Below are 26,646 nucleotides of genomic sequence, written 5' to 3'. Positions count from 1 at the left end.
AATATCAATCATTCTACTTTAGTTTGGTTAAGAGATCAATATTTGAACATATCACGTCTTGAACATTATGCAGTTTTATGAACTGCGCAATCAGGCGAGGTACTGGTATTCTCTTAATGTCTTTTTACCTCCATGGGGGCTCTTCAAAAACTCTTCAGAACTACTGGTTCCACCTTAAATTGCCTCAAACAAGGATTGATAAGACAAATGACTTATTTATTTTGGGTGAAGAATTTACAGCAAACCACAGTTTGTGTTCATGATCACAGTTATCAGTTTGTGATTACCAGTGTAAGTATGATGCTGTTGTATAGCCTAAAGCACTGTAATCCAGAAGAGTATTAATGTTAAGGCAGTAAATTGAATCTAACAAGAGCTCATTTTTATGTAGTATTTTGCTACATATATAGTTATTGTTTTACTGAATTTTGCACTTTTGATCATCCTCACCAGTGTTCTTAAACTACTGGTGATATCTCTTTTTTCCAGAGTTTATTTGGAACAAATACCACAACACAGGCCACTGGAGGCTTATTTGGTAACACAAACACATCCACGTTTGGAACCGCAGGGTTTAGTGGCTTTGGAAACACAAACCAGTCGGTATGTCATCAGAAACATTCCAGGGTTTGCCTCATCATTTGGCTCGCTGCGCACTTGATGTTGCTTAGTAACGGTAGAACATTGATCACCAATTTCATTGGCCCAAAGAATGAAATTTCATAAAATGTGTGTTGTGGAGTCTGTGGTGTTCCTTTCTTCAAAACAATCAACTAAGATTTCTCATGGTTTGAAAAACATAAGAAAACATCCTTTTATTCCTTAAATTATATTGTATGGATTGAATGTAATATTTTTAAAGTTTATTGTGAAATAAACCCCAAAAATGCCATGCAGTCTTTTGTATGAATCGCATAGCGGTTTGCACGGCGGTTCATACAAAAGTTGGCATGGTGGTTTTTTTTGTTCATATCTTAATAAATCTAATAATATGACAGTCATCCGTGAAGAGTTTTATTATTACTTTCTGATACTTCATGTACATCCACTATGGTTTCCTTAACATCTTCACAGTTATGCTGTAATTTTGACTGCCTTCTAAACATGATTCATTCAACTACCAGTAACTATAATCATGACCGTCCAGGATAGGGATCAAAGAGCTAACAAAATTATGTGACATGATTGATGTATTGTATGGTGTGGTAGTTGTGCTCTGACATTGGTATTCAGCGTTTTGTAACTGCCTGGTTTTCGACAGACTGGAAGCCTCTTCAACAAGCCTGTGTTTGGAAGCACAACCACCACTGCACCATCAGCCTTTAACTTTGGCCAGACGTCTGGAAGTCTCTTTGCGAAACCTGCCACTACAAATGCGTTCACCTTTGGGGCCCCTAATACTGCAACAACAGGATTTGGAGGTAAGTGTCATTTTAATTTCAAGTCTTTTGTCTTCAGTAGATTAACTTCAGGTCTTCTACACTATGCTTGAGTCAGACATGTTATGTAAACCTTGCTTTTCTACTGCCTGGGGTAAAGAGATTGAATACTTTGTAGACATGTGTATCTGTTGTAAGTTTATTTGATAAAGTTGAATTTTTGTAATATTATTCAAGTGAAAGAATAATAATAAGTAACAGTAATAATTGGTGAAAAGTAAATATTTAAATTATGTTAATTAAAAGAGCATCCTCATCTCATTGTGATCTGATATTTTGTCATTGATCTAGGTCAGGCCAACACAGGCCTGTTTGGGAACAAAGCAACAACTGGGTTTGGGACCGCTGCCACTGGTCTCACTGGCTCCACATTTGGCACAGGGTTTAATGCAGCAAACAACTCACTGTTTGGTGCAAACCAGAACAAGCCAGCATTTAATTTTGGTGGGACAAATAATACATTTGGAACAAGTTCATTATGTAAGTGTACCTTGGATGTGTTAGCTAAATGGTTAAAGAGCTACTCAAGTATAAAGACAAGTACATCTTAATGGCAGGGCTAAGTGATAACAACCAATATCAATTTTGCCGGGTGTGGCCTCATGCAAGAACACTACCTGTCACCCATAGCTGACATATGTCCACAAATGATGCCTTACCTTTAAAAGCTCATGATGTCATTCCAGCATAACTGCCATGCTTGAAGTCGTGTCTGCCTCATTAAGTTTACAATCTTACATTGGTTAAGTAGTGTTATTCTTTGTTAACCCCTATGAACCATGGTGTTAGCACAGTTTCATGGGGTATTCTTCACATTTTAAAATTTCCTCCTGGTTTATCCTCAGATAGCACTTTTTATATCGTTCTGAAATGATACCTTGCTGTCGCTTCTCACATGTATGTGTGTATGTTTGGATGACATTAAAAGTGTCAACACATCTGTATGTATTTCCATATTCGAACCATGAATTTTCTCTTCACTCCTGCTCACACATACATATGACTGTTGTGTTAAATGAAGCTATTCAAATGATATTCAGTAGTTAATACAGATGGTTTATTGGTGACCTAACTCTGCTATTTCCTCACCTAGCTCTGGGGGGCGGACTCACCGGAAACACGAACACCACGTTCAGTTTTGGGAACTCCACAAGCAACATTGGAACGTAAGTTGTCTAAATATAAATTACGTTATCTCTTAAATAAGATGCTTGTATGTTCTTTTATTACAGTTATGTAAGTTCATACTGGCTGAGAGAACTTATTCTGTTGTTATTGTCGGAACTGTAATATTGATGTTCCATGTTTGCCATGTGAACTAAATCTGTTAAAAATGTCAGAGCTGTTTAATTTGACCACGTCGTGTTTTCCTTGTCAGGACTGGAACAGACTCGACCACAGCTCAGACTGCACAGTTACAACAACAACTCCTGGCTCTCACTAACTCACCGTACGGGGATTCCCCACTCTTCTGGAACCTAAGACAGGTCAGCCATTCACATATACACTAAGAGAAGTCTCTCAAAAATTACTAATCTTTGCCAGGTTACATAAGCGAAAAACACAAGCACAAATTTGCAATACCTGTGACATGATGTAAACCACCCAATGTCTTGCACAGGTTGAATGATAAGATGTCCAGAATGTGACACCCATGTGGAATGATAATATGTCCAAAATGTGACAGCTGATCCATGTGGAATGATAAAATGTCTAAAATGTGACAACTGACCCATGTTGAATGATAAGATATCCAAAATATGACAACTGATCCATGTGGAATGATAAAATGTCCAAAATGTGACAACTAACACGTGTGGAATGATAAGATGTCCAAAATGTGACAACTGACCCATGTGGAATGATAAGATGTCCAAAATGTGACAACTAACCCATGTGGAATGATAAAATGTCCAAAATGTGACAACTGATCCATGTGGAATGATAAGATGTCCAAAATGTGACAACTGATCCATGTGGAATGATAAAATGTCCAAAATGTGACAACTGACCCATGTGGAATGATAAAATGTCCAAAATGTGACAACTGACCCATGTGGAATAAGATATCAAAAATTTTACCAATTAACAGACCCATCTGCAGACATACACAATGACAGCTGGTTTCTAAAATCACACAAGTATAGCCTTTTTAAACAAGATCTTTATTGTTGAAACCAATGTACTTTCATAAAAAAATGTGTGAACCAATGTGTTGTTAAGTGTGGATTTACTCACTGCCTTGAATGTTACATTGTATTTTCTTTCCCCAGGGTGGAGCTAAGCGTGAAGATATACTGAAGCCTACAAACCCTGCTGCTCAGAAGGCTGTGCTGAACTCGTCTAACCAGTACAAGGTCAGCCCTCGGCCATCTGCTAAGATCAAGCCAAAGTCTTTGCACTCCCTGATGAACGGTAGCAAGGTAAGATCTGGTGAAAGGTTGTCTGATGTTGGCCTAATGCAATGTGCCCTACATGTAATAGAAATACATGTAGAGGTGAACCATTATCCCTTAAATCAAAGTGGGTTGTAGATTTTGACGATGTATTGTTGAGCTTGTTATAACAGCTTTAGGATGTTGTTGAGATCTGATGACCCCCCCCCCCCCCGCCCTCCCCCCCAAAAAACGAAAAAAACAAACAAAAAAATGTTGTAATGAAAACTACAAAACAACAAGAACTTTGTGGACCTTTCTGTTACACAACTGATTTGAAAGCATAAAGGTGCTGAATGTTTGCAAGCTTTGCTTGTTTCTGCCCAGGCTCAGATCTTTGATGGATTGGAGGAGGATGACTTCAGTTTTGGGAACGACTCGCTGGTACAGAGGAAGAGTGTGAAGAAACTGGTTATAAAGAACCACGGCACTGGCTCTGTGTCCTCCGGTAATCAGCTGTCCCACAATGAAGACTTCTCTGAATCCCAGCGATTCTCGGACTCTCAGCGCTTCTCTGAGCCTCAACGATTTAGCGAGGAACCACACCGCATCAGCAGCAACGGGTAAGTCTTCCCAGGGGAACTAGAAGGAAAGATGGCTGTGAACACTCCTCTTTTAGTTTTGATACCAGATGATTTAAGGGACTGGCTGAGTAGTCAGTGGTCCTTTTGTGACACCAGTTACATCAGGTCTGTTTCAGACTTCTTGCCTGTTCATATTAGGTTATGATAAACGACTCAGAATTTCTGTAACTAAGCACATTTGTACTGATTCTGAGAGGTCTATTGACTAAGCACATTTGTATTGATTCTGAGAGGTCTGTTGACTAAGCACATTTGTATTGATTCTGAGAGGTCTGTTGACTAAGCACATTTGTACTGATTCTGAGAGATCTGTTGACTAAGCACATTTGTACTGATTCTGAGAGATCTGTTGACTAAGCACATTTGTACTGATTCTGAGAGATCTGTTGACTAAGCACATTTGTATTGATTCTGAGAGGTCTGTTGACTAAGCACATTTGTACTGATTCTGAGAGATCTGTTGACTAAGCACATTTGTACTGATTCTGAGAGATCTGTTGACTAAGCAGATTTGTACCAGTTCTAAGAGATCTGTTGACTAAGCACATTTGTACCAGTTTTAAGAGATCTGTTGACTAAGCACATTTGTACTGACTCTGAGAGATCTGTTGACTAAGTACATATGTACCGATTCTGAGAGATCTGTTGATCAGAGAAAGGTTGTATTGAGGTTTGTTTGAGAGGAAGGGTAAGATCATTCCATAAAAGATAAGTTTCAGCACAAAAAAAATGAGTCTCTAAAAGATGGTTTTGGAGTGAAATGTGAGGTCATTTACTGCAATCTCATAAGTATTACTGAATCTGTTTCAGTTTCAGCATGAAAATAGCCTTAAATACTTCTCCTACACTCCCTTGTTTTAATATTTCTGGTTAATTTTCACCAGATATTCATGTCACAAATGTTGATGCTTTGTGTCATTTGGTTTGGTGTGTAATGCCAAAACTGTGTTGTTTTTGTAGATATGATTCCCCCCAAGTGAGTGTGCACATGGCCACTGTGAACACTGGCATTGATATCAGAAATCACTCGGTGTCTGAAACGCCCGCTATGAGCGCCCCACAAAAACGGTAACCTCTTACCCTCGTTCAGACATTCATGGCAAAGAAAAAATATTAGGAAGAAAAGGCATTAATTTCAAAATCAAAGCAATTTTTCTCAGAATGAGATGTTCCTTGTGGGATATGTGTGATCAAATTAAGTGGTATGCTGTGTTGATACAGGCTTACATGTCAATGATTAACATCCAGAATCGCTGAAAGTCTATTATACTGAATATATACAGACCCATGTTTTTAGTCTCGGTAGTACATGCAGTAATTACATTACATAGATGGTGTTAGGGAAAGCAGAATTACATCAAATAGATGGTCATATGCTAGTCGGGTAGATTCCACTCCGTTGGGTGTCCCCTTACTACACATCTCATCTGTGAGGCCCCTGGATTGAACTGCATTTTCCATGTGCAGGTTGGAGTTTAATGAGACGATAACTGTGCCTCCCACTCCAGAGCTAGACAACAGTGGGGATAGGAGCGAGGTTCAGCTGGAGGATAGCCAGCATGAAGACCTGCAACAGGATGAGGTAACACTTTCACTTTCACTTTGTTTACATATCAATGACATATTAAATGTCGCCATGATGTGGCTGAAATATTGGCAATGTGGCATTAAGCCACAATCATCCATTCGTATTAAATGTGTTTTCTGAGGAATTTTTCTGACCATCTTTGTATTCTCTGAATAGTTTTATCTAAATATTATCGTTTATAGGATATATCATTTATTGTTACTTGCAGTTTTGTTCTGTGGATGACAACATACAAATAAAATAGATGCCAATAATGCCACATTATATTTGTACTGGTTGGACTTCATCGGTGTTTATTTATTTCTGGAGTTCATATGTTTTGTCCTCAGATCATTGAGCTACCCCCTCACCCAGCTGGCATCGTGCTGCGAAGACCAGGGTATTACTGTGTCCCTACCCTAGAAGAGCTGGCGGTTCTGTATGAGAAAACTGGGGAGTGTGTTGTAGAGAACTTTACCATTGGCCGTGAGGGATTTGGCAGCATCTTCTTCCCAGGGATGACCGATGTCACAGGGCTTAACCTGGATGAAATAGGTGACGTTTTAAGCATTTCAAAAATTATACTTGAAGTTTAAAATGATCTTACCATGTCTTGTCACCATAATGGGTATGTAGCCTTAAATATGAGGGTATTTATGTTTTTATATTACATGATATATGATTTTAATACACTGTCTGACTGTCCGTCTCTTGGTATCTTTTTTGACGTCACCACTATATTTTAGCACCACTTCCATTGCAGTTTGAAATAGGATGACTGTGTATTGTGGTAGTCAGCATCAAGCTTGATGGCCAACAGTCACTGACAGGGTGTAAAGTGAAATACCTTTGAGTACGACGTTAAGTTCTTGAAAAATCTCTCAATTTAGTCAAGGGAGTTACTGTAAAGATATGAACATAATGGTGAGTAATTGAAATGGAAGAAACAGAAGTGTACTATATGAGAATTTGGTCTGCTTTACTGTGTAAGCTGTTGATATTAATGTTTTATATCTTTTCCAGTTCACTTTCGTCGTAAGGAGGTCATTGTGTACCCTGATGACGAGAAAAAGCCTCCGTTGGGGGAGGGACTAAACAAGAGGGCAGAGGTTACACTCGATTGTGTCTGGCCAGTTGATAAGACGTCCAAAAGTCCTATTAAGGTTAGATTAATATTCACATCAGGAAAAATAAAAACAAAGAGAATGAAAAAAAAGAAAGAGACATGTTAAACTCATTTGTGTTATTGGAGCTAGTAAGATTTCATTGAATTTTGAAATATTCCATGCATGTATTGAATTCCTACAATTATGTTTTTAGAGCCCAGACAGCCTGCGAATGATGAATTACCAGGCTAAGATAGAGCTCGCCACAGCCAAATTAGGGGCCAAGTTTGTGGACTACAGGCCTGAGACTGGTTCCTGGGTGTTTGAGGTAAGTCTTGTTGTGGAGTGGGGGGAGGATGTCAGGTATTCAGGCTTCTCTTCCTGCTCTGGCACAGAGTACAGAGTAGTGGCATATACCTGGACTTGTGTGCTGGTGTGTTGCAATTTTTTTCTTTTTTAAAAACATGTGGCCAGTGTGGCACAGACCCAAGAGCCTCTCATTAATGCGGTTGATATGAGTTCAGGTCCAGCTTATGCTGGCTTCCTCTCCAGCTGTATGTGGGAATATCTGCCAACGACCTGATGGTGGTTGTGGCTCTGCGCAGTTCTCACCGTAATGCTGACTGCCATTACGTGAAAACACTAATTAAATAAATAAATACATGTTTTTAAAAACAACAAGAGCACCACATGTATCTTCTTGTTTCCTCGATAAAGGGTGATTGATAATTTATAAAAACTAAATTCCAATTCTACTTGTTTACGGCAAGTAATATTTGCCTTCTGATTTTAAAGTATCAAGTTATTCTTGTAGCAACAATGAAGGACGGGACAAAATTCTGTTGTAACTTATCACTTCTGCATTCAGGTTAAACATTTCTCTAAATACGGCCTGTTGGATGACTCAGACGAGGAAGAATTGAGCGAACAGGAGAAGAAAAAACTGAAATTGTTACAGCAGCAGACATTAGCAGTACAGGTGAGTGCCAGAATGATGACGTGTTGACCCACTCTCTATTGGTATCAGACATTAGCAGTACAGGTGAGTGCCAGAATGATGACATGTTGACCCACTCTCTATTGGTATCAGACATTAGCAGTACAGGTGAGTGCCAGAGTGATGACATGTTGACCCACTCTCTAGTGGTATCAGACATTAACAGTACAGGTGAGTGCCAGAATGATGACATGTTGACCCACTCTCTAGTGGTATCAGACATTAGCAGTACAGGTGAGTGCCAGAATGATGACATGTTGACCCACTCTCTAGTGGTATCAGACATTAGCAGTACAGGTGAGTGCCAGAATGATGACATGTTGACCCATTCTCTAGTGGTATGTCTGGCTGAGTCCTTGAAGCAGTCTCACTGGATGGTGCCGATAGAGTTTGTAGCTTTTTAGGCTTTTTAACCTTTCAAAGAAAAGTTAAGCCATAACTGTAGATGTAGTAAAGGGCTACTGTCACACTTAAAACAGCATGATGATGATTTCAATTGTCATTGGGCAGATGTGAAATTGGCATAAGATGACTGGCCTAAAATACAAAATCATGATGTTGCAGGATGCTCTACATAAAATTCTTTTGCATGAGATGCATAAACATTCAGCATTTGGTGTGTGGTATACTAGAGAATTTAGTAGTTTTCATTTGAGAAGAAATCTTAAGTTAATTGTGACTACACATTTAAATGATTACTATTTTGTACTGATGCCCTACTTCCTTCTCTCCTGTGCAAAGCAATATTGTGTTCTGTGTGTTGATCAGAAACAGAAGATGAAGCTGTTACCTGTGATAGGTAAAGATGGTATGGAGGGGGAAAAGGTGAGAGGGGCAGAGACCCGCTCTGACCTCCCGGCTGAGGGTGTCAGGGGTGAGAGCCTGCCCCAACAAGATGTACCCATGATGGATGAGGAGGACTTTGTACCCGCTGTCATCTCTCAGGGAAAGTACAGCGATGGCTACATCTCATCAGGTAAGCCGGGCTTACAGAAAACTCCATTACAAATACTGTAGGGGGTGACATCTCCCGCCTTAAAAAAAACAGATGCCAAACTGGTTAAACACACATCGTTTATCTCCATGCTCTACCAGCAGGACATATTTCAGAAAAAAACAAAAGAGTAGGACCAACACTACTTGACCCAATTTCTCTCAGTCAGGATATGCCCCCCCCCCCCCAACTCCATTAGATTGCTCTTAATTGAATTGCCAATGTGGCATGATCAAAATCATTGGTTTGTCACCTAAGAAAGGTATTTGAGAGTTAAAGAGGGTCAAGGCAAAGATTATACTTACAGATCAGTTTAGTGGAATTCATTTTTCATTTGGATTTGCTTATGTGTGTTTTTTTTCATTATTGTACAAATCATATTTTATTGTAATGTAAGATTAGAATATATATTTTTAAATTTTTTTTTTAGATCCTGATTTTTTATGAAAAGAACAGGTTAAGATAGTTCTCATTGTGGTGAAAGGAAAGTCAAATTGAACAAATTTTTTTCCTTCTTAGTAAGTATTACATCCAAATACCCACACAAATTTCAGTTTTTTCATGTAAGTGTTTTGTGTTACGTACTAACCCCACCAGTTTAGTTTGCTTTCCTCTTGTCCTGTGAAGTAATCTTCCCCTTCTCCATCCCCCACCCCCCAACTTTCTGGTGTTACAGAACCTGAGGAGATGGCGGGGTTAGAGGAGCCCTCTTCTCACAGACTGGCCACAAGCATGGGGGTCAACACTCGAAGGATGCAGATCATGAAGGCCTCATTCTTCTCAGCTGATGTCCCGGATGAACAAGGTAGGTGACTCTGCCTAACATAACTCCTGTGGCTACAGTATTTGTTTAGTAATGATGGGAATTGCAACAAATTAAAATTAAGAAAATGAAAATAATCATATCATATTCTAGAGATAGATGTGAATAAGGAAGTGTTCTTGCTTGAGATAGCATGATGTGTGTAGAAATTACCAATGTGAAAGAAAGACGGCTATGCCATCTGTTTTGTGCACCATTTACACTACCTGAGTGTTATTGAAAATGTCAAATAGCATTGAAGAAAGCACTCAGAGTTATAGGGCATTAGCTGATTAGCTATTTGTCATCACTAAGTGTCATACAGCCATGATTTGATGTGTAACCCTGTACCTGTACAAGCCAGCTTTGTGTTGTAGACCCTGAGCTGGCACACACAGTCATGTCTGAGACCAGGTCAGCCTCTCCCTTACTGAAGAAGACAGAGCCACTTGTCAGACACACCAGTCTGTTTGGATCCGCCCTCAAGTCCAAGTTCCCTGCCCCTGTCAGACGAGAACCACAGAGTCTGATGGCGGATCATCACAGGGAGGCTGAAAGTGAGGCTTGTTACTGCTCAATACAGATTGTTTCTGTGGAGAATGAGGGCATATTATGATCCTAATCTGTGATATTGTTTTAGTGCTGCAAACTGACGGCTTTTTGGAACTGCTGTCTGTACAAAGTAAAGGATTGGTACAAATCATAATATATATAGCTGAAGGACATTTGTTGATGTCTCTCTAAGTTTTGTTCAGAGTATGCGGTGTCATGTTTTGTCCTGTGGAGAAATGATTTTAGCTGTTTCTGACTATTGATCCCTGATGGTGATGTTCTGTACATGGCAGATATCTTCCCTCCTCGTATTCCCTCGGCAGAGGTACTAAAGCCTGTTCAGGCGTTCTTCCCTGCCCCACCAGAGCATATGCCCATCCCTAGCGGGATGACCCAGGAGCGTCCTCGCCTCATCGTGGGATCCCGCATACAGCGCGCTCTGCCTGACATTAAGGAGTCATTCATGTATGGCAAGCAGCAAATCCTTCACGATGCAGGCTGTTACATGGGTCGGTCATTCCGTGTGGGCTGGGGGCCAGGCTGGACACTGGTACACAGTGGTCAACCTTCTGAGACTACAGGTGAGTCTGGCCTATTCGTTCGACACTCTGTAAAAATAGTGACTGTGACCGGATTGAGACGGTTGACCAGGGGCATATACAATAACGTGGTTGGTAGCCTGGAAATTTAGGGATTCTATGATTGCTGTAATGTAACTGTTCACAGGAACAGAGTTTTATTGAGTGTGCACTGATTTCTGTGAAGTTTTCAAGGAGTATGAGAAAGTCCAATGTAAACACATAATAGAGGATGTTTCTTACAGTGTTGTGGCAAATAATTCATATCTTGACTTTATCACATTATTCAACTCCCAATATTCCCAATAGGGATGTACAGCATGTGTTACTGTACTCAGACTGGCTTTTATAATGTATGTGTTGTTTCAGAAGTTACTAAGGCCAAACCTATATCGATACTGCATGGTCAGTCTGGCAGCTCCACACCTAAAGTAGGAGAATCCCCATGGAAGGTCAACATCGAGACCATCAAGGTTGCTGGCTATTTCAATTCACAGGACGAGCTTTTGCTGGTAAGAAAGGAGAAAATATAAACAGGTCTGTTTCTATTGGTTCTGACTAACCCTTGTGGAGAAGTATTTGTCCCTGACAGGTTCTATCCCTGCAGGAAGGGTTTGAGTTGTTTGATGGGTGTGTCTTGCTGCAGATTCATGTGACTTTGTACTTTTACTTAGGAGATTTATGGGAAGGAAAAACATTCCGGCACACCTGCTGACATAAGCTTTCTAAATCTTTTAGTTATTTATTAATTTTGTAATTAATGGACCGAGTAGAATTGTTGCGGCAGTTATGGGTATTTGACAGGGAATGATACTATGGTAGTACAGTGTAGCCTTGTTATAAGGTGCCTCGATATGGTGCACAGTTGGATATAACGCGCCCCAAATCTTGTCCCCAAGTCTGTGGTGAACATCTGAAACTGTAAAGGAATGAAGATTTTTCACCAAAATGTATACATCGTAAACGTATAAATAACGCGACATCATTTGCTTCATTTCCTATTGTTGCTGTGCGTGCAGCTTCGTCAGCAATGCAGAACATATTACTTTGCGTACCTCATGTTTGTATACTTTCACTAAGTGCTGATAACTGTAATCAGACTATGGAATGGTTGTAAAGCGAGGTGTGGAACTGTGAGATTGGGATTTGGCTTACCCGCATGCTGATGTGAGATTTGAGATGAACTCACTCAAATATTTGAGAATGGCTTATGAATTTTTTTCTCTCTTTTCTTCATTTAATAACATTGAATTAGCATGATATACATTGAAATTGTGAACATTGTTAGGCTGCTTCTGATGCAAGCAGACCTGAAAGAATTGGATAGCAAATGCGTTGTAGCTTTTTTTATTTAAAAAAAAAGTGGATGAAACTACGTTACTTGAATTCAGCTTGTGGAAATGTTTAACATGCATCGAGTTCTGTAAATCAGCACAGGCCTGCGATTATGTGATACGAGGTTAGCTTCGGCGGACGCGACTCGTAGGACGGTGCCGGAATGCTTGAGTCATTAGGTGACACAAAATCTCATGTGTTAATAGTAAACTAACAATAATAAAGCATTTGACAAAACACATTTTGCTTTGATAAAACTTCATTCAGTGTCAGAATCATGACCTGTAAAATAGACCTTAGCTGTAGCCCTGTATACTGTAGCCCTGTATACTGTAGCCGTATATACTGGATCCCAAGGTCATTTCATCATAGCGCGAGGTAACCTATAGCGCTACCGAGGCTGCACTCTATATTTTTTTGGGAGGGCCTGTTTAGCCTACATACATTTTTACACCTTGCTTCAATACTTTAGAACAACCATCGTCATAACCTGGAAGTACAGCTAGAGCATGCTGTCAGCACAGAGGAAGATGGTTCCCCTATATTTCACCTGGGCCCTGGGACAGATGCCCTTCATCAGTATGCTCAGCGAACCACGAAGGATCTGGAGAAATCAGGTATAGAAACGAAGACTTGCATTATCCAGAACCCTGCAGTATGATGCTGTTAAATTAGTAAACACACCCACTGATGTGATGTGCACCATCACCAGTTATTCTCTCTGTGAACAAGCAAAACTTTCCTCCACAACATAACCCTTGTTGAAAATGAGCTATACATTCATCTGGAGATAATTAAAGTAGATAGAGACAGTTAAAGTGGCAAGGTAATTTGTTCTGAAAATGAAATCAGAAGTCAAATTCATTTGCTCACTCTCTTAAGTATTTCAGAAAAAAGGAGCCTCTCCTCTCTCCATTATAGAATCATAGACAAACAAGTTTTTTTCCTGAACAACCAGGGATGATAACACCTGTTCCTCCTGAACAACCAAGGATGATAACACCTCTTCTTCCTGAATAACCAGGGACGATAACACCTCTTCTTCCTGAATAACCAGGGATGGTAACACCTGTTCCTCCTGAACAACCAGGGATTATAACACCTGTTCTTCCTGTCATTTCGTAAAACTGTCAGTAAATGTACTCTACATGAAGTTTGGTGTGTTCTGTTGAGTTGATACACTGTAATGTGTCTATCCACGATGAACACATTTAGCTAACCCTGCCCTCTGGCATGGATAAAAACAATATGTATGTAGTAACAGTTCATTGTCCTAAAACCGCACCAAGTTTACAAGTATTGCTGTGTATGTTCTTAGCTGGTAATGATACAGTTGTTTCATAATTCTGTTCTTCACAGTAGACCTAAACAGTTTAAATTGAAATTTTAGTTAGTGAAGTCTTCTCCGACCAAACATTAGCATATTGGCACTTGTACTTACACAATGTATCTGGATGACAGACATAGAGTGGTTTGCATCATTAATTCACTTTAAATCTCCATTGCTGCATTTTGCTGTTGACAAATGCTGACTCTATAGAAGTAACATGTTTGTTTCAGAGTCTCACCCCGAGCTGCCCACAATGCTGCACATGGAGATGGTGTATAACCTGTGTGTGGCCCTGTGGGGGAACCTTCGGGGCTACGACACCCAGGCTATGCTCGGTGAGTTAGGGTCAATGTCCATAATGGCTGTGTGTCCTCTCAGTTTTTGTCCATTTTCTACTTAGTTACCTAGCATCCTCTTTCATTTGAACAATTACTCTAATTTTAATAGTATTTTCCGTAAACTTTTTCAGTGTTATTGTAAAATACAAAGAACAGGATAATGTTGAAATTATTTCCTCATGAGGCACATCTGTAAATTCCTTCATGGTATTGTATATGGTATCTATTTCAGAGGTGGACACGAACAGTTACCGGTACCACCAGGCCAGACGGGAAGCTGTGTCCTCGTGGTTATCTGACGTGTGTGGAAAGACTGTGAAAGAGGAGGCTGATCAGACCCGCTTTAAGGTCAGAGCTTGCAAGGGAGATAATGCTGTGTCACTTGAGCTGTAATATTTTACAGTACAGCCCAAACTACAAGCCAATTGTTCACCACACATATCGCGCTCCAAAATACTGAATAGCGCTCCACTTGCCCATGACAAACTCTTTACTGGGCTGTATCGGAGACCTGCTGAGGCACGCAGGATTATCGCTGGAAGGTGTGGATATAGTTCCGTCTATAGACACAGGCCTGTCCTAGTTAGTAAGGGAAGGTGCAGTCTCCTTTTTTCAGCTATTTGAACATATAGTAGCCATGAAAAGTGGAAAATTTATCTTATATTACATTATATCTGCACAAGAAAGTCACTTCATCAACTTAATTAAGGAAGTAAGTATGTGATCAAAGTTTGTGATTGGTGTCAACAGTCAGCACACTAATTTTGATATACACTTATATTATGCCATATGGAACCCTGCGACAGATATTTTATAGTAAACTGGCCAAATCTTTGCATAAATTTCACAAACCAATGCAAATAAAGCGTGTGCAATTGCTTGCGCTTCTCACCTAGGACCTCGCTCAAACACCGGAAGACAGCAGTCTAGTGTGGTCGTGCCCCTGTCTGATCCTTCACGCACATGTCTTACCGTTTGTCACGTTTGTATAAAGGTGAATTTAGCCCCAGCAGCCAGTTTTGAGTGATCAGTTTATTCCTACTGTTTACAAAAAAGTATACAGTGTACTGTATGTCAGTTAATAAAGTTTGACACTTGTCAGTATTATTTACTTACTCCAATACAAGATGCCTATTTTTCTTCAGTTTTGGCACAGCTGTCACTGCTGAACACATACATTTTGCCTCAACTTTTATTCAAGTTCACAAATAAAATTTGACAGGCCTATCAGAACTCATCTGGGTGTTTGTTCAGATCATGTATTGTTAAGCACAAATTAACAGAGTGGAAGGAATTCCATGATGGCATTTTGTAGTCACAGAGTCAGAAAAGAAAAGGTACACTCTGTTTTGTAAGAGGAAAATTCAAATAAAGTGTATTAGTGCAAATGGGAAATTATTACCAGATTAGTTTTTCTGTGAGAAATGAATCATTTTTTTCCTTCAAGCATTTGCTATGTGGGTGCTTTTCCTACATGGTTTCGTACAAACTACAAATTCTCCACAGTCATATAGTCAAAATGTAATTTGCCCTGTATCTTGTTTTTATATTTTACCACTTCTGTACATGAAAATCATAGTGTAATATGGCGTTGTTGTTGTTGAACAGCGTGTCTGCATCAAAGTTTCATTTTGGTATTATAGATCACTGAGTGGCATATAATTTTTCTCTGACAAATGACTCCCACAAGAACTAAAACCTTCTGCGAAAGAAACAAAAGATATTTGTTCACTTTTAAGGGGAGCTGAAGTATGAGCTAATTTTAGCAGTCTAACAAAGAACTTATGTATTTTCTAACGAATTATCTTCAAGAATAGAGTCGCAGTGACAGTTGACGGATCACTGACTCTGTAGATGACTTACTGTCTACAAGCCCTCTAGGATCGCGCTAATTACCTGCCTTCTTTTACTTTTAGCCCGAGTTGTACTGTACGGTCATTGTAAACATTTAAACCCTACTGTCACACTGGTGCATGTATTCAAAAAGTTATGCAAAGGTAGTCAATATGTTGAAATATTGTGAAGAAACTCTGTGGAAGAAACAAGCCGAGATTTATCCCAAATTCTGTTTTTCAGTCTGATAGGTACTTGACAGTTATCCTGCGCATGCTGAGTGCCAGGAAGATCCAGGAGGCCTGCTCATTGGCTCAGAAGTCAGGTGACCATAGACTGGCTCTCCTATTGGCTCAGGCTGTTGGTAGTCATGTTCCTCGTCACATGATTGCACAGCAGCTTATCAACTGGTGTGAACTGAAGGTAAGAGTTTCCCCCTTTGCTTTGTCAAATTTATTGTATTTAAAAAAAAAAGACTGGAAATCAGCTGGATGTTTTAAAAGGCTGAATTATTTGTATTGTTGATAGAGGATGATCGAATTCTTGAAGATAATTTGTGTGTGTCAGCAGATCTGAACTCATATTCTGACCAGTATCACCATTACATGTAGGTTTGAACTTATATGAGAATGTGTATTCAGCCCTTTATCAAACCTCTGTGATTTTGTGTATATGTGTGCAGGCGGACCACTATGTGGACACGGAGCGGCTGAAGATCTACCTGTTGTTGTCTGGTCAGCTGCTGTGGCTGGCCTCAGACAGGATGATTAACACCTGTGACGGGATGGACTGGAAGAGAGCTCTTGCCTTTCACCTGTGGTTAGTCAGCCTGTTTAAACCCGTGTTAACTGCTAAAGGAGAGATCAGTGCAGAAGAGTTTTACACCAAGGGTTAGGTTGCAATGAATGGGTATAAATGTGTGCTTTTGATTCAGAACAGTAGTCGTATCAGACAAACTGAGTCTGTTAGCTTCCTTGGATTGTTATCATTGCACTAAATATGTTAGTTGGTTCAGCAGTGTTTTATGATCAGACAGCCTCGGAATCTCTGGATGATTGTGGGTTTCCCCCAGGCTCTGCGGGGTTTCCCCCCATTGTAATGCTGGTGGCTGTCATATATGTGAAATATGATGTAAAAGCACCAATCAAATAAATAAATAAATTTGATTGACTCTTTCTAGATGTTAGACTAAAGGGAGTGTTATCATCAGAAACGTACAAACACCATGTATTTTAGACTCTAAGGAGAATTATCAGACAAGTACTGTACTGTACTTTCCAAGGACTGTTGTCACCAAGCAGACTGCTTGACTTTCAGGTTTAAGTGTCCCCCCTCGGGGCTCCTGACAGAGGCAATACATCTGTATGATCAGTCCTACCAGGGCACTGACACTTGTGATAAGTACGCCACATCGCCCTGCCCCCCGTACCTGGAGAGTGATCCCCTGGCAGCGGAGGAGGAAACGTTGGAGGGGGGTCAGTTTCTAATCCAGGACACCTGCTATCACCTGTTAAAACTGTATGCTGACCGCTCCCACCGTCTGGAGATACTTCTCTGTCCCACCACACACACCCCCAACCAGATGGACTACAGACTTAGGTCAGTTCTCTACATCCTGACTCGCAGTCATTGAAAAACTCTTTTTTAGGATTGATTAAAGTTTTCATGAAGTTAAACAATGTGCATCGTATCACAGAATTGACATGCTGACTGGAAGGAAGCACTGTTACTGTATAGTCAGTTCAGATACTGTGGACAATTCTTGTGTGTTTGTGTCGATTAGTGTATGGCTGCCAAAAGCAATCTGCTCATTCCTTTTCTTACGGACAAACACCTTACCTTTACTTCTTGGGTTTGTGATTGCAGTTGGCACTTGTGTCAGGTGTTACAGTCTCTGGGCTTCCTTCACCTCTCTGACTACCACTTGTCCGTGATCCACACCAGCTATGCGGCTCAGCTCGAGGCCTTGGGACTTTGGGAGTGGGCTGCCTTTGTCCTCCTACACATATCTGATAGTCAAAGGTGTGTTGGTGGCATTGACGACTAGGTGCCTGGATGGGCCACAGGGTTGGAAATAACGGGTGCATACGTGCACCATTGCATGTAGATTTGAGGCAGTGCACATAGATTTTGTTATCCGCATACACAGTGTGCACGTACAAAAATCAAATGAATAACTTCATATCCAGTTAGTGATATTTCGTTGTCAAATACTTTGCTTTATTTACTTTCTAAACAGTAACGAATGACACGAAATCCTGCAGTAATAGCACTTTCAAGTTAATTCGAATATTGAGTCCATTACTGACAGGGCTTAAAAAAGATCAATTTACAGGATATTTAATGTGTTATGATTAGCCATATTTGTCTGTCCACTTTTTACTCGGCACCTTGGAATGTCCTGATTCTGAAGATAAATTAGCGCTGTGAAAACTGGTGATGCATGTTCATGTGTTGTTTGTGTGTGATAGGCGGAGGAAGGCTGTGATTGACCTTCTGAGCAGGAACGCAGATTTGCTGAAGGACGGAGTGAGTCTGGAGAGGGAGAAACTACTGGTGGAGAGATTTCATGTGCCAAAGGTGTGGATACATCAGGCAAAGGTTGGTACCGATACAAATATAAACTGTTGTGATGAGGACCGTAAAACTGTGCTGGTCTGTGTGTCTTTAGTACGTCATGTGATATTGTATATCAGAATAATGATTTTCTGCTTACCAGTGGGGGCCAGTGGGGTTAACTGAATGCATCTGTACAAAGCTGAGTGCCCTGCTCAGGTTAGTGTAAATCTACATGTTACATGCAGATATGTCAGTAATGAGGACGTCAGAATTGTGTTGATTTTGCTATCTGATGTCATAAACTTGTAATGAATGAATGATATAATGTTAAGTCATTGATAACCACATGTTAAGTTACTGCCTCTGTTCATGTTTGAGCCTCATGTGCAAATTGTCAGGTGCGTATTTATGATGACTACGTACCTGTATTATGATGCTGATGTTGTTATATAGTTCTGATGTATCTGTATTATGGTGCTGCAGGCCCTACGAGCCCGGTACATAGGGGAGCCGTACGACGAGGCCTGGCATCTGATGAAGGCCAGACACTGGGATGAGAGCCACAAAGTCCTGCTCCAGCACATAGCTGCCGACGCTATCATCAATGGTAAGTCAGACAAATACTGATGATGTGGATTAGGTACTCTGGTGTCGTGGATTAAGTACTCTGGTGTCGTGGATTAAGTACTCTGGTGCTGTGGATTAAGTACTCTGGTGCTGTGGATTGTGATGGTAAACACACCGCATCTCTTCCACAGGACCAAAGTACCTGGTTTTCTTATTTCCTGCAAAAACTATGTGATAGAAAACTGTTCACAATTTGCCACTGACATAAGTTAGTTATGACAACTTTTTGTGAGAAGTGGTGAAAACAAAAGTACAGTTTACAAGTTGTGTACAGTGTGTAAGGGCATGGTGGGGTGGTGTACATATATTGACAATGTTGTATATATTGACAATGTCAGTGTGTAGTTTTGTTTGTTGGTGACATCTCTGTTCCCTCAACCAGTGGTGCAGGTTTGATATTAGTCCTGTGTTACTGACACTTGATGGGTAACCCTCTAAAGCTGAGATTCCATATACGTGGTATACGGTTTGCGGTATACGGCACGCGGTACGCGGATCCGGCATGCGGTATGCGCTTTCTCTGATTCCATTTATGCGGTAACCTATGCGTTTTCTTTCATTCATGGTGCGTTTTTATCAGAGCAAACATGTCGCATTCCTCCATTTCACGACGTGTGGCTTTAGATTCAGACCTTGCCATAATAGCAATGTCATATAAGTTGTTGCAACTACAGAAGCGTAAAAAGAGAAAACACCGATGGTGGGTCCACAGTATTTTGCGGCAAAGAGCTCAGCAGGGGGCTTTCCGAAAACTTGGTCTCGGAATTGCAGCTGGATGGAGAAAAATTCCAACAGTACTTTCGTCTAACCAGAGAACAATTCAAACAAGTTCCGACCACGTTTCGGGGAAACACCCCACCAGTGACGTCATTTCTTGGGATACCCTGTCCGGTTTTGAAAACGCATACCGCACCGATCGCTACATGGTGCGATTGATTTTGCCGTATACGTTTCCGCATGAAAAAACGGATCCGCGACCGTACCTATGGAATCATTGCAACTTATTTTAACTATTTCGATTTTTTGCCGCATACCGCGTACCGTATACCGCTACCGCATGTAAGGAATTTCAGCTTAACTGTGTACACTGTTTTTATAACCTGTATGTGGTGATTAGTTTTTGTCATGTACATGTAGTTTTTGAGTTCTTATTCCACAGTTTCATCTTGACCTGTATTGTTCTTAGCTTTTATTGGGTAGCTTTCAGCTGTTTTTCCACATCATGACCGTTGTGTCTTGGTTAGTGTTTATCGGATAGCTTTCAACTGTTATTCCACAGTGTCATCATGACCTTTGTGTCTTGCTTAGTGTTTATCGGGTAACTTTCAACTGTTATTTCACAGTGTCATCATGACCTGTGTGTCTTGGTTAGTGTTTATCGGGTAACTTTCAACTGTTATTCCACAGTTTCATCATGACCTTTGTGCCTTGGTTAGTGTTTATCGGGTAGCTTTCAACTGTTATTCCACAGTTTCATCATGACCTGTGTGTCATGTTTAATTTTTATTGGGTAGTGTGTATCAGGTTGCTTTCAGCTGTTATTCCACAGTTTCATCATGACCTTTGTGTCTTGGTTAGTGTTTATCAGGTAGCTTTCAACTGTTATTCCACAGTTTCATCATGACCTGTGTGTCTTGGTTATTTTTTATGGGGTAGTGTTTATCAGGTTGCTTTCAGCTGTTATTCCAGAGTTTCATCATGACCTGTGTGTCTTGGTTAGTGTTTATCAAGTAGCTATCAAATGTTATTCCACATTTTCATCATGACCTTTGTGTCTTGGTTAGTGTTTATGGGGTAGTGTTTATCAGGTAGCTTTCAACTGTTATTCCATAGTGTCATCATGACCTTTGTGTCTTGGTTAGTGTTTATCGGGTAGCTTTCAAATGTTATTCCACAGTTTCATCATGACCTGTGTGTCTTGGTTAGTTTATATCGGGTAGCTTTCAACTGTTATTTCACAGTTTCATCATGACCTGTGTGTCTTGGTTAGTGTTTATCGGGTAGCTTTCAAATGTTATTCCACAGTTTCATCATGACCTGTGTGTCTTGGTTAGTTTATATCGGGTAGCTTTCAACTGTTATTTCACAGTTTCATCATGACCTGTGTGTCTTGGTTAGTGTTTATCGGGTAGCTTTCAACTGTTATGTTACAGTTTCATCATGGCTTGTGTGTCTTGGTTAGTGATTACCGGGTAGCTTTCAACTGTTATTTCACAGTTTCATCATGACCTGTGTGCCTTGGTTATTTTTTATGGGGTAGTGTTTATCAGGTTGCTCTCAGCTGTTATTCCACAGTTTCATCATGACCTTTGTGTCTTGGGTAGTGTTTATCGGGTAACTTTCAACTGTTGTTCCACAGTTTCATCATGACCTTTGTGTCTTGGTTAGTGTTTATCAGGTAGCTTTCAAATGTTATTCCACAGTTTCATCATGACCTGTGTGTCTTGGTTAGTTTATATCGGGTAGTGTTTGTCGGGTAGCTTTCAACTGTTATTCCACAGTGTCATCATGACCTTTGTGTCTTGCTTAGTGTTTACCGGGTAGCTTTCAACTGTTATTTCACAGTTTCATCATGACCTGTGTGTCTTGGTTAGTGATTACCGGGTAGCTTTCAGCTGTTATTTCACAGTTTCATCATGACCTGTGTGTCTTGGTTAGTGTTTGTCGAGTAGCCTTGACTTATTGTTCCACTGTGTGTGTACCTTTGATGGAGTTTATAGGAGCTGTAGATATTGTTCATGTTCATGTTATATGATGTAATGGTTTCTCACCTGTCTTCTCCTAGAGAACTATGACTACCTGAAGCGTTACCTCGTGGAGCTGGTACCTGAGAGAGGAGGGCTGATAGAGAACTGGCACACAGGGGGCAGTGTCTTCCTTGACTACATTAACCTCTGTCAGCAGCTCGACACTCTCAGACAGGTGAGACAGCACTGTTAGAGCACCTATACCAAACTGGTCACAAGTGCAGTAAGGGCTCAATCAAGCTTGAATCTCAGTAGCAGCCTTATTCTGAGGCAAAACTGATATAACTTCAGTTCTGGGCCTGTTGCCTAATGTATGACTCGATAACTGCAGCCCACTTTCACAAGTTTAAAAACAGTACTTAGATGTTTTAAGTAATTTATATAAGTTTTATATGGTGTTGAAGTAATATTCCATGTTGGCTTAGAAAAAAATCTCAACTGAAGAACCTAGGTGAAAGCGGGCTGTGGGGCCAATACTTTTATCTTGGACAATCGGATTGGAAATCCTCTCACACTATTCAGTCAGCAGTCTAATGCACGTGTCAGCTGAGCTGAGCTTCTGGCCAGGGTCTTTTGAAGTGTGACTTTAACTGTTTTTCTCAAGGGTGAGCCAAGTCTGTTCGAGCTAGAGAAGTTGCAGCCTGAGGTTATCTCCCTTTGTAATCGTGTAGGCAGTCTCAAGTGTGTCACGGCTAAAGACAGGTAAGCTGTAAAGCTAGTGTAACATTTCTCTGTTTTTGTCTTACAGGGCACATTGTCATGTTAGCAAGTGAGAATTACAAATGCTTGAAATAGACACAGTACATTTGACACTTCTTACGCTCTGGCATCACTCAAAAATGATCACAGCTAGCCAGCGGGTTGTTCAGTTGACTTCGCCATCTTATACTGGGCTTTCTTTTTCACTCCTCAGTCATAGTATTGTCAGCAGTGTTGTGTTAGATAAATCGTCCCATCTCTCCATGTTACTAAAACATCATGAGAAACAATTCATGTATCCTTGGTGAACTTGCTTATATTCAGTGCAGTAGAAAGCTTATCAAAAAGTAACATTGCCACAATATTTTATTGATGTTAGACCTACTTCCTTGTGGTCAGAATTCATATTTGGTTTTTAACATTATGTCTTTAATACTGTTGAGCCAGAGTCAGTAAAACACAGATTCACTGATGGTCCTCTAGTATTAGAGGGTGGTCAGGTTACCTTTGACCCAGTTTCTCAGGTCACGGTTCATATATGACTTTTATATCTAAACCTACTTAGCCAAATTCAGTGACTAGTAATACAGAGATTTGCTGATGAGCCTTCCAGAAGTTGTTAGCGCTCAGGTTATCAGTCTGTTTCTGTCCCACCAATTTGTTACCGTGTAATTTTGTAGATTGTGTCAGTGTGAGATGGCAAAGAAAGCTGCTAATCTGCTGAGAACTCTGATCAGTCTTCAGCATGCTACGACTCCAGACCATGTACCTGTCAGGTAAGTTGTTCATCAACAACTATTTAGTAACTTATAATGAACATCATTCTAATCTCTGCTGGGAACCCAGCTTGTTCCAAAGAGATCACATAATAATTTACAAGAGTGACATTAAAGATGTTACCTAAAGTATGAGGAAAGCAAGAAACCAAATTGGTGATTTCAGTACTTTATGTATTGAGCAGTTTGGCATTCATCTGTCTTGCTACCAAATCTAAGTGTTACATGGGTTGTAGTTTGTTTTGTTCTCAGGTGACTGGCTCCACATTTTTTACCTGTTTGTTTTCCTCCACAGGTTACTGGCTCCCCATATCAGTCACCTGCCGATGCCGGAGGACTACAGCCTGCAGGAATTGAGACAGCTGACCCGTGGTTACCTTCTCAAGATGAACACTGCATAGACACCTTCACTATATGTATATATTATAGTGCATGTATTTAAAATCAGATTTTACTCAAAATTGTTTTGTTATGAGGAGTATATTAATTGGTCTGTTTTGGTGTGTAGATTATTTTGTTTGCTTTTGTCAAAGTACTGTCAGGTTATCCCCAGTAGTATGATGTGTATAAGTCAGGTTTATTTTGTGATGACAGATGGGTGGTTGTGGGAGTGTGACACCTTGGTTATTCTGTATGAAGACTGAGTGAAAGAGACGTATGTACAACCGTAAGTCAGCTGTGTATAGGACTTTATTCCTTGACACCTTTTACGTACTTACGTGCAAGTCAAAAATGTTAAAGTTGTCACAGTGCTTAGTTGACAGTTTATGGGGTGGGGAATTGTTAATATTTTAAAGTCTAAGACTAAGCTGTAAGATAGTATTTCAAATTTTGAGAAACGGAAATGGCCTTGTGGAATTGCCGCCAGATCTTTAGCAGCCACAAAAGTCGGGCAAGAAACTTTGATGAAATGAATTTAAACATTATAGAACCAAAATTACTCCTCGACAAAAAAAAAAAAAATTGTTGAACTTGAACTGTTTTTTTCCCTCATTTTTAAGCTGCATTGTATAATTGTTGTGCACGGCTGTTTAAAATTTAACCACGGGAAGCATACATTAGAGTATGGTTGTCAAAATATGGAGAAGAAATAGACATTTCTTGTTGGCATGGAATTTCGTGTCTAATGAACATGCAACTACTTCATTTGCACAGCAAAGTGGTTACATGAAAATTTAAGTTACTAATTATTTCTTTCACTTATCTGTGTAAGTGTTAAAAGTTTTAAACAGAAAAGTTGAAAAATATATTATGTATGGTCTGATAAATCTTTGTGTCCTTTATGTGTGATTTCTTTCAGTGTATTAGATTGTATGTCAGGATGACCACCACATGTGTCTAGGACTACCATTAGGTGTGTCCTTCACATCAACACATATTTTTACTCTTGCAATGCAGATGTGAAGGAATTCACTCTAGGCCTCCTGATTTCTTAAATGAGCCATCATGGTTTGTGTATTATAACTTTAAATTTACATGATCCATTCAATGTGTTAGCTGATGCAGTGGCTTTATTTTAAATTCTGCACAACTCACTTCATTGTGCAAAAGACTTGAACATTTTATTATTGGAAATATCCAAGTTTTGTGTTCGTACATTCATGATTATCTGCACTGCATACAGATTGTCCGCACATTGGTATAAGATTTGGTATTTTTAAGATCACTTTTGGTATAAATCTTGTAGATCTTGAGATCCTATATTTCACTATAAATATGTTTATGTATAATTAATCTTAGTATTTTTGTCGAATTCAATAGCGTTGTGGTTGAGTAAAATAATGAACATTCTTCAATTTTGTTGCCTGGCAGGCTAACAGCAGTTGTATTTCAGACTAACAGCAGTTGTATTTCAGGCTAACAGCAGTTGTATTTCAGGCTAACTACAGTTGTCGTTCAGGAACTGTTGTGAGATTCTCCAGTCAAAGTCAACACAAAACACCAGTGATTTGTTGTAATTCAAGTACTACATTTTTTGTTTTGTGTAAGGATAATCTTATAAGTAGGTTCATATTTTCACAGAATAAACAGAAAAAAACAACAGCTTTCTGATGAGCAAATTATATTGTATTTAAATTTGAGACATTCTGAACCAAATTATGGAAATATTTTGTTCTTTTCTGGAATGCCCACATCTAAATGTCAGAATATTGGAGTAAAGACATTTAAACATGTAATAAAATTTACATAAGACTGTTTGTGCTGTGAACTGTTCTTAGCCCACTTATCACAATGCAAAATGCAATGGCACCAATGCGGTCGATATGAGTTCAAGTCCAGCTCATGCTGGCTTCCTCTCTGGCCGTATGTGGGAAGGTGTATCAGCAGCCTGCAGATGGTCGTGGGTTTCCCCCGGCTCTGCCCGGTTTCCGCCCCACCATAATGCTGGCCGCCCGTCGTATAAGTGAAATATTCTTGAGTACGGCGTAAAACACCAATCAAAAAAAAAAAAAAAATCAAAATGCAATGGTGTCCTGACAGTTGACTGGAAATTGACACAAGATCACTTTGTAAACATCTTGTGGCATTTACCAGTAGCATGGTAAGGTAAGCGTGTGCCCATCTTTGTATACATAAAAAAAAAAGTGTTTGTTTCCCCAGGACTCTTTCTGATTTCCTCTGCTCATGTCAAGTTGGCATTGAAACCTGTGAAAAGGACTGGCTCGAGCATGGTTCAAACTCATGACTAAGGTGTCAAGCTCCACCTCCCTTACACCAGAGGGGGAGTGGCTCGATTATTGTCTTTTATTTCCAGTAAGTACATGATGCTGATAAAAGCTGGACAGTGGACTGAACCAAATTGATCTGTAACCAGATGGACCAAGCAGTACTAAACTGTGATTTCTGTTGACTGTTGTGATGCTGACCACAATCATGACATTTCACTTAATACATGAAAACTGTCAGTGTCATGGGTGAAGGAAACCAAAGTGCCTGGAGTAAAACCACTGACCAACTTTCTCACATTTCACTAAAATTTTCATCGACACAGCAAGCTCCATGGGGATGCCATATTGGAAGAAAGTACAAGATATTGGACTCCATGGAAACCAATTCCCTGAACCAACCCTGTTGCACTTGCCACTGCGATGGAAACTTGAGCTAGTGAGGTTTTCAGCTGATGTCACTAAAATGTGTGCAAAGAGGACATCACTTCAGTTATGAACTTTATTGATTTTTATTGCAGCAAAAGCTTGTGTAATAGCAGCGAGTGACACATGTAAACACTACAAGTTACTTTTGGTGTGTACAGGACGGAATGTACTGGGATATGCAGAGAATACAAACTGTACACTGATGCAAAGACAAAAAACTGATAATCAAGATTGAATACATGGCATTCAAACT

General features: G+C 40.0%; 1 protein-coding gene across 1 annotated transcript in view; it reads left to right on the top strand.

Annotated features, from left to right (window-relative positions):
• The window catches only part of LOC135472188 (nuclear pore complex protein Nup98-Nup96-like), a 34,128-nt gene extending 8,642 nt beyond the window's left edge, over window positions 1-25,486 (top strand). Inside the window, exons 10-40 of the mRNA XM_064751566.1 lie at window positions 490-603; window positions 1,262-1,421; window positions 1,731-1,919; window positions 2,533-2,605; window positions 2,818-2,926; window positions 3,713-3,862; window positions 4,202-4,437; window positions 5,419-5,526; window positions 5,926-6,040; window positions 6,376-6,580; window positions 7,049-7,188; window positions 7,346-7,459; window positions 8,000-8,110; window positions 8,897-9,104; window positions 9,799-9,927; window positions 10,302-10,481; window positions 10,770-11,057; window positions 11,424-11,566; window positions 12,862-13,006; window positions 13,950-14,054; window positions 14,290-14,405; window positions 16,134-16,313; window positions 16,573-16,709; window positions 17,208-17,489; window positions 17,757-17,912; window positions 18,362-18,491; window positions 18,933-19,056; window positions 21,862-21,998; window positions 22,428-22,525; window positions 23,203-23,298; window positions 23,594-25,486. Coding sequence (XP_064607636.1) covers window positions 490-603; window positions 1,262-1,421; window positions 1,731-1,919; window positions 2,533-2,605; window positions 2,818-2,926; window positions 3,713-3,862; window positions 4,202-4,437; window positions 5,419-5,526; window positions 5,926-6,040; window positions 6,376-6,580; window positions 7,049-7,188; window positions 7,346-7,459; window positions 8,000-8,110; window positions 8,897-9,104; window positions 9,799-9,927; window positions 10,302-10,481; window positions 10,770-11,057; window positions 11,424-11,566; window positions 12,862-13,006; window positions 13,950-14,054; window positions 14,290-14,405; window positions 16,134-16,313; window positions 16,573-16,709; window positions 17,208-17,489; window positions 17,757-17,912; window positions 18,362-18,491; window positions 18,933-19,056; window positions 21,862-21,998; window positions 22,428-22,525; window positions 23,203-23,298; window positions 23,594-23,699 — 4,584 coding nt within the window. The 3' untranslated portion in view covers window positions 23,700-25,486. The remainder of the gene's footprint in view (window positions 1-489; window positions 604-1,261; window positions 1,422-1,730; window positions 1,920-2,532; window positions 2,606-2,817; window positions 2,927-3,712; window positions 3,863-4,201; window positions 4,438-5,418; window positions 5,527-5,925; window positions 6,041-6,375; window positions 6,581-7,048; window positions 7,189-7,345; window positions 7,460-7,999; window positions 8,111-8,896; window positions 9,105-9,798; window positions 9,928-10,301; window positions 10,482-10,769; window positions 11,058-11,423; window positions 11,567-12,861; window positions 13,007-13,949; window positions 14,055-14,289; window positions 14,406-16,133; window positions 16,314-16,572; window positions 16,710-17,207; window positions 17,490-17,756; window positions 17,913-18,361; window positions 18,492-18,932; window positions 19,057-21,861; window positions 21,999-22,427; window positions 22,526-23,202; window positions 23,299-23,593) is intronic.
• The last annotated feature ends 1,160 nt before the right edge of the window (window positions 25,487-26,646 follow it).

This window comes from Liolophura sinensis, chromosome 8 (assembly GCF_032854445.1).
Source record: "Liolophura sinensis isolate JHLJ2023 chromosome 8, CUHK_Ljap_v2, whole genome shotgun sequence".
In the NCBI taxonomy this organism is placed as follows: domain Eukaryota; kingdom Metazoa; phylum Mollusca; class Polyplacophora; order Chitonida; family Chitonidae; genus Liolophura; species Liolophura sinensis.
Note: the sequence above shows the minus strand (reverse complement) of the source record. Positions and strands in the feature narration are given on the sequence as shown.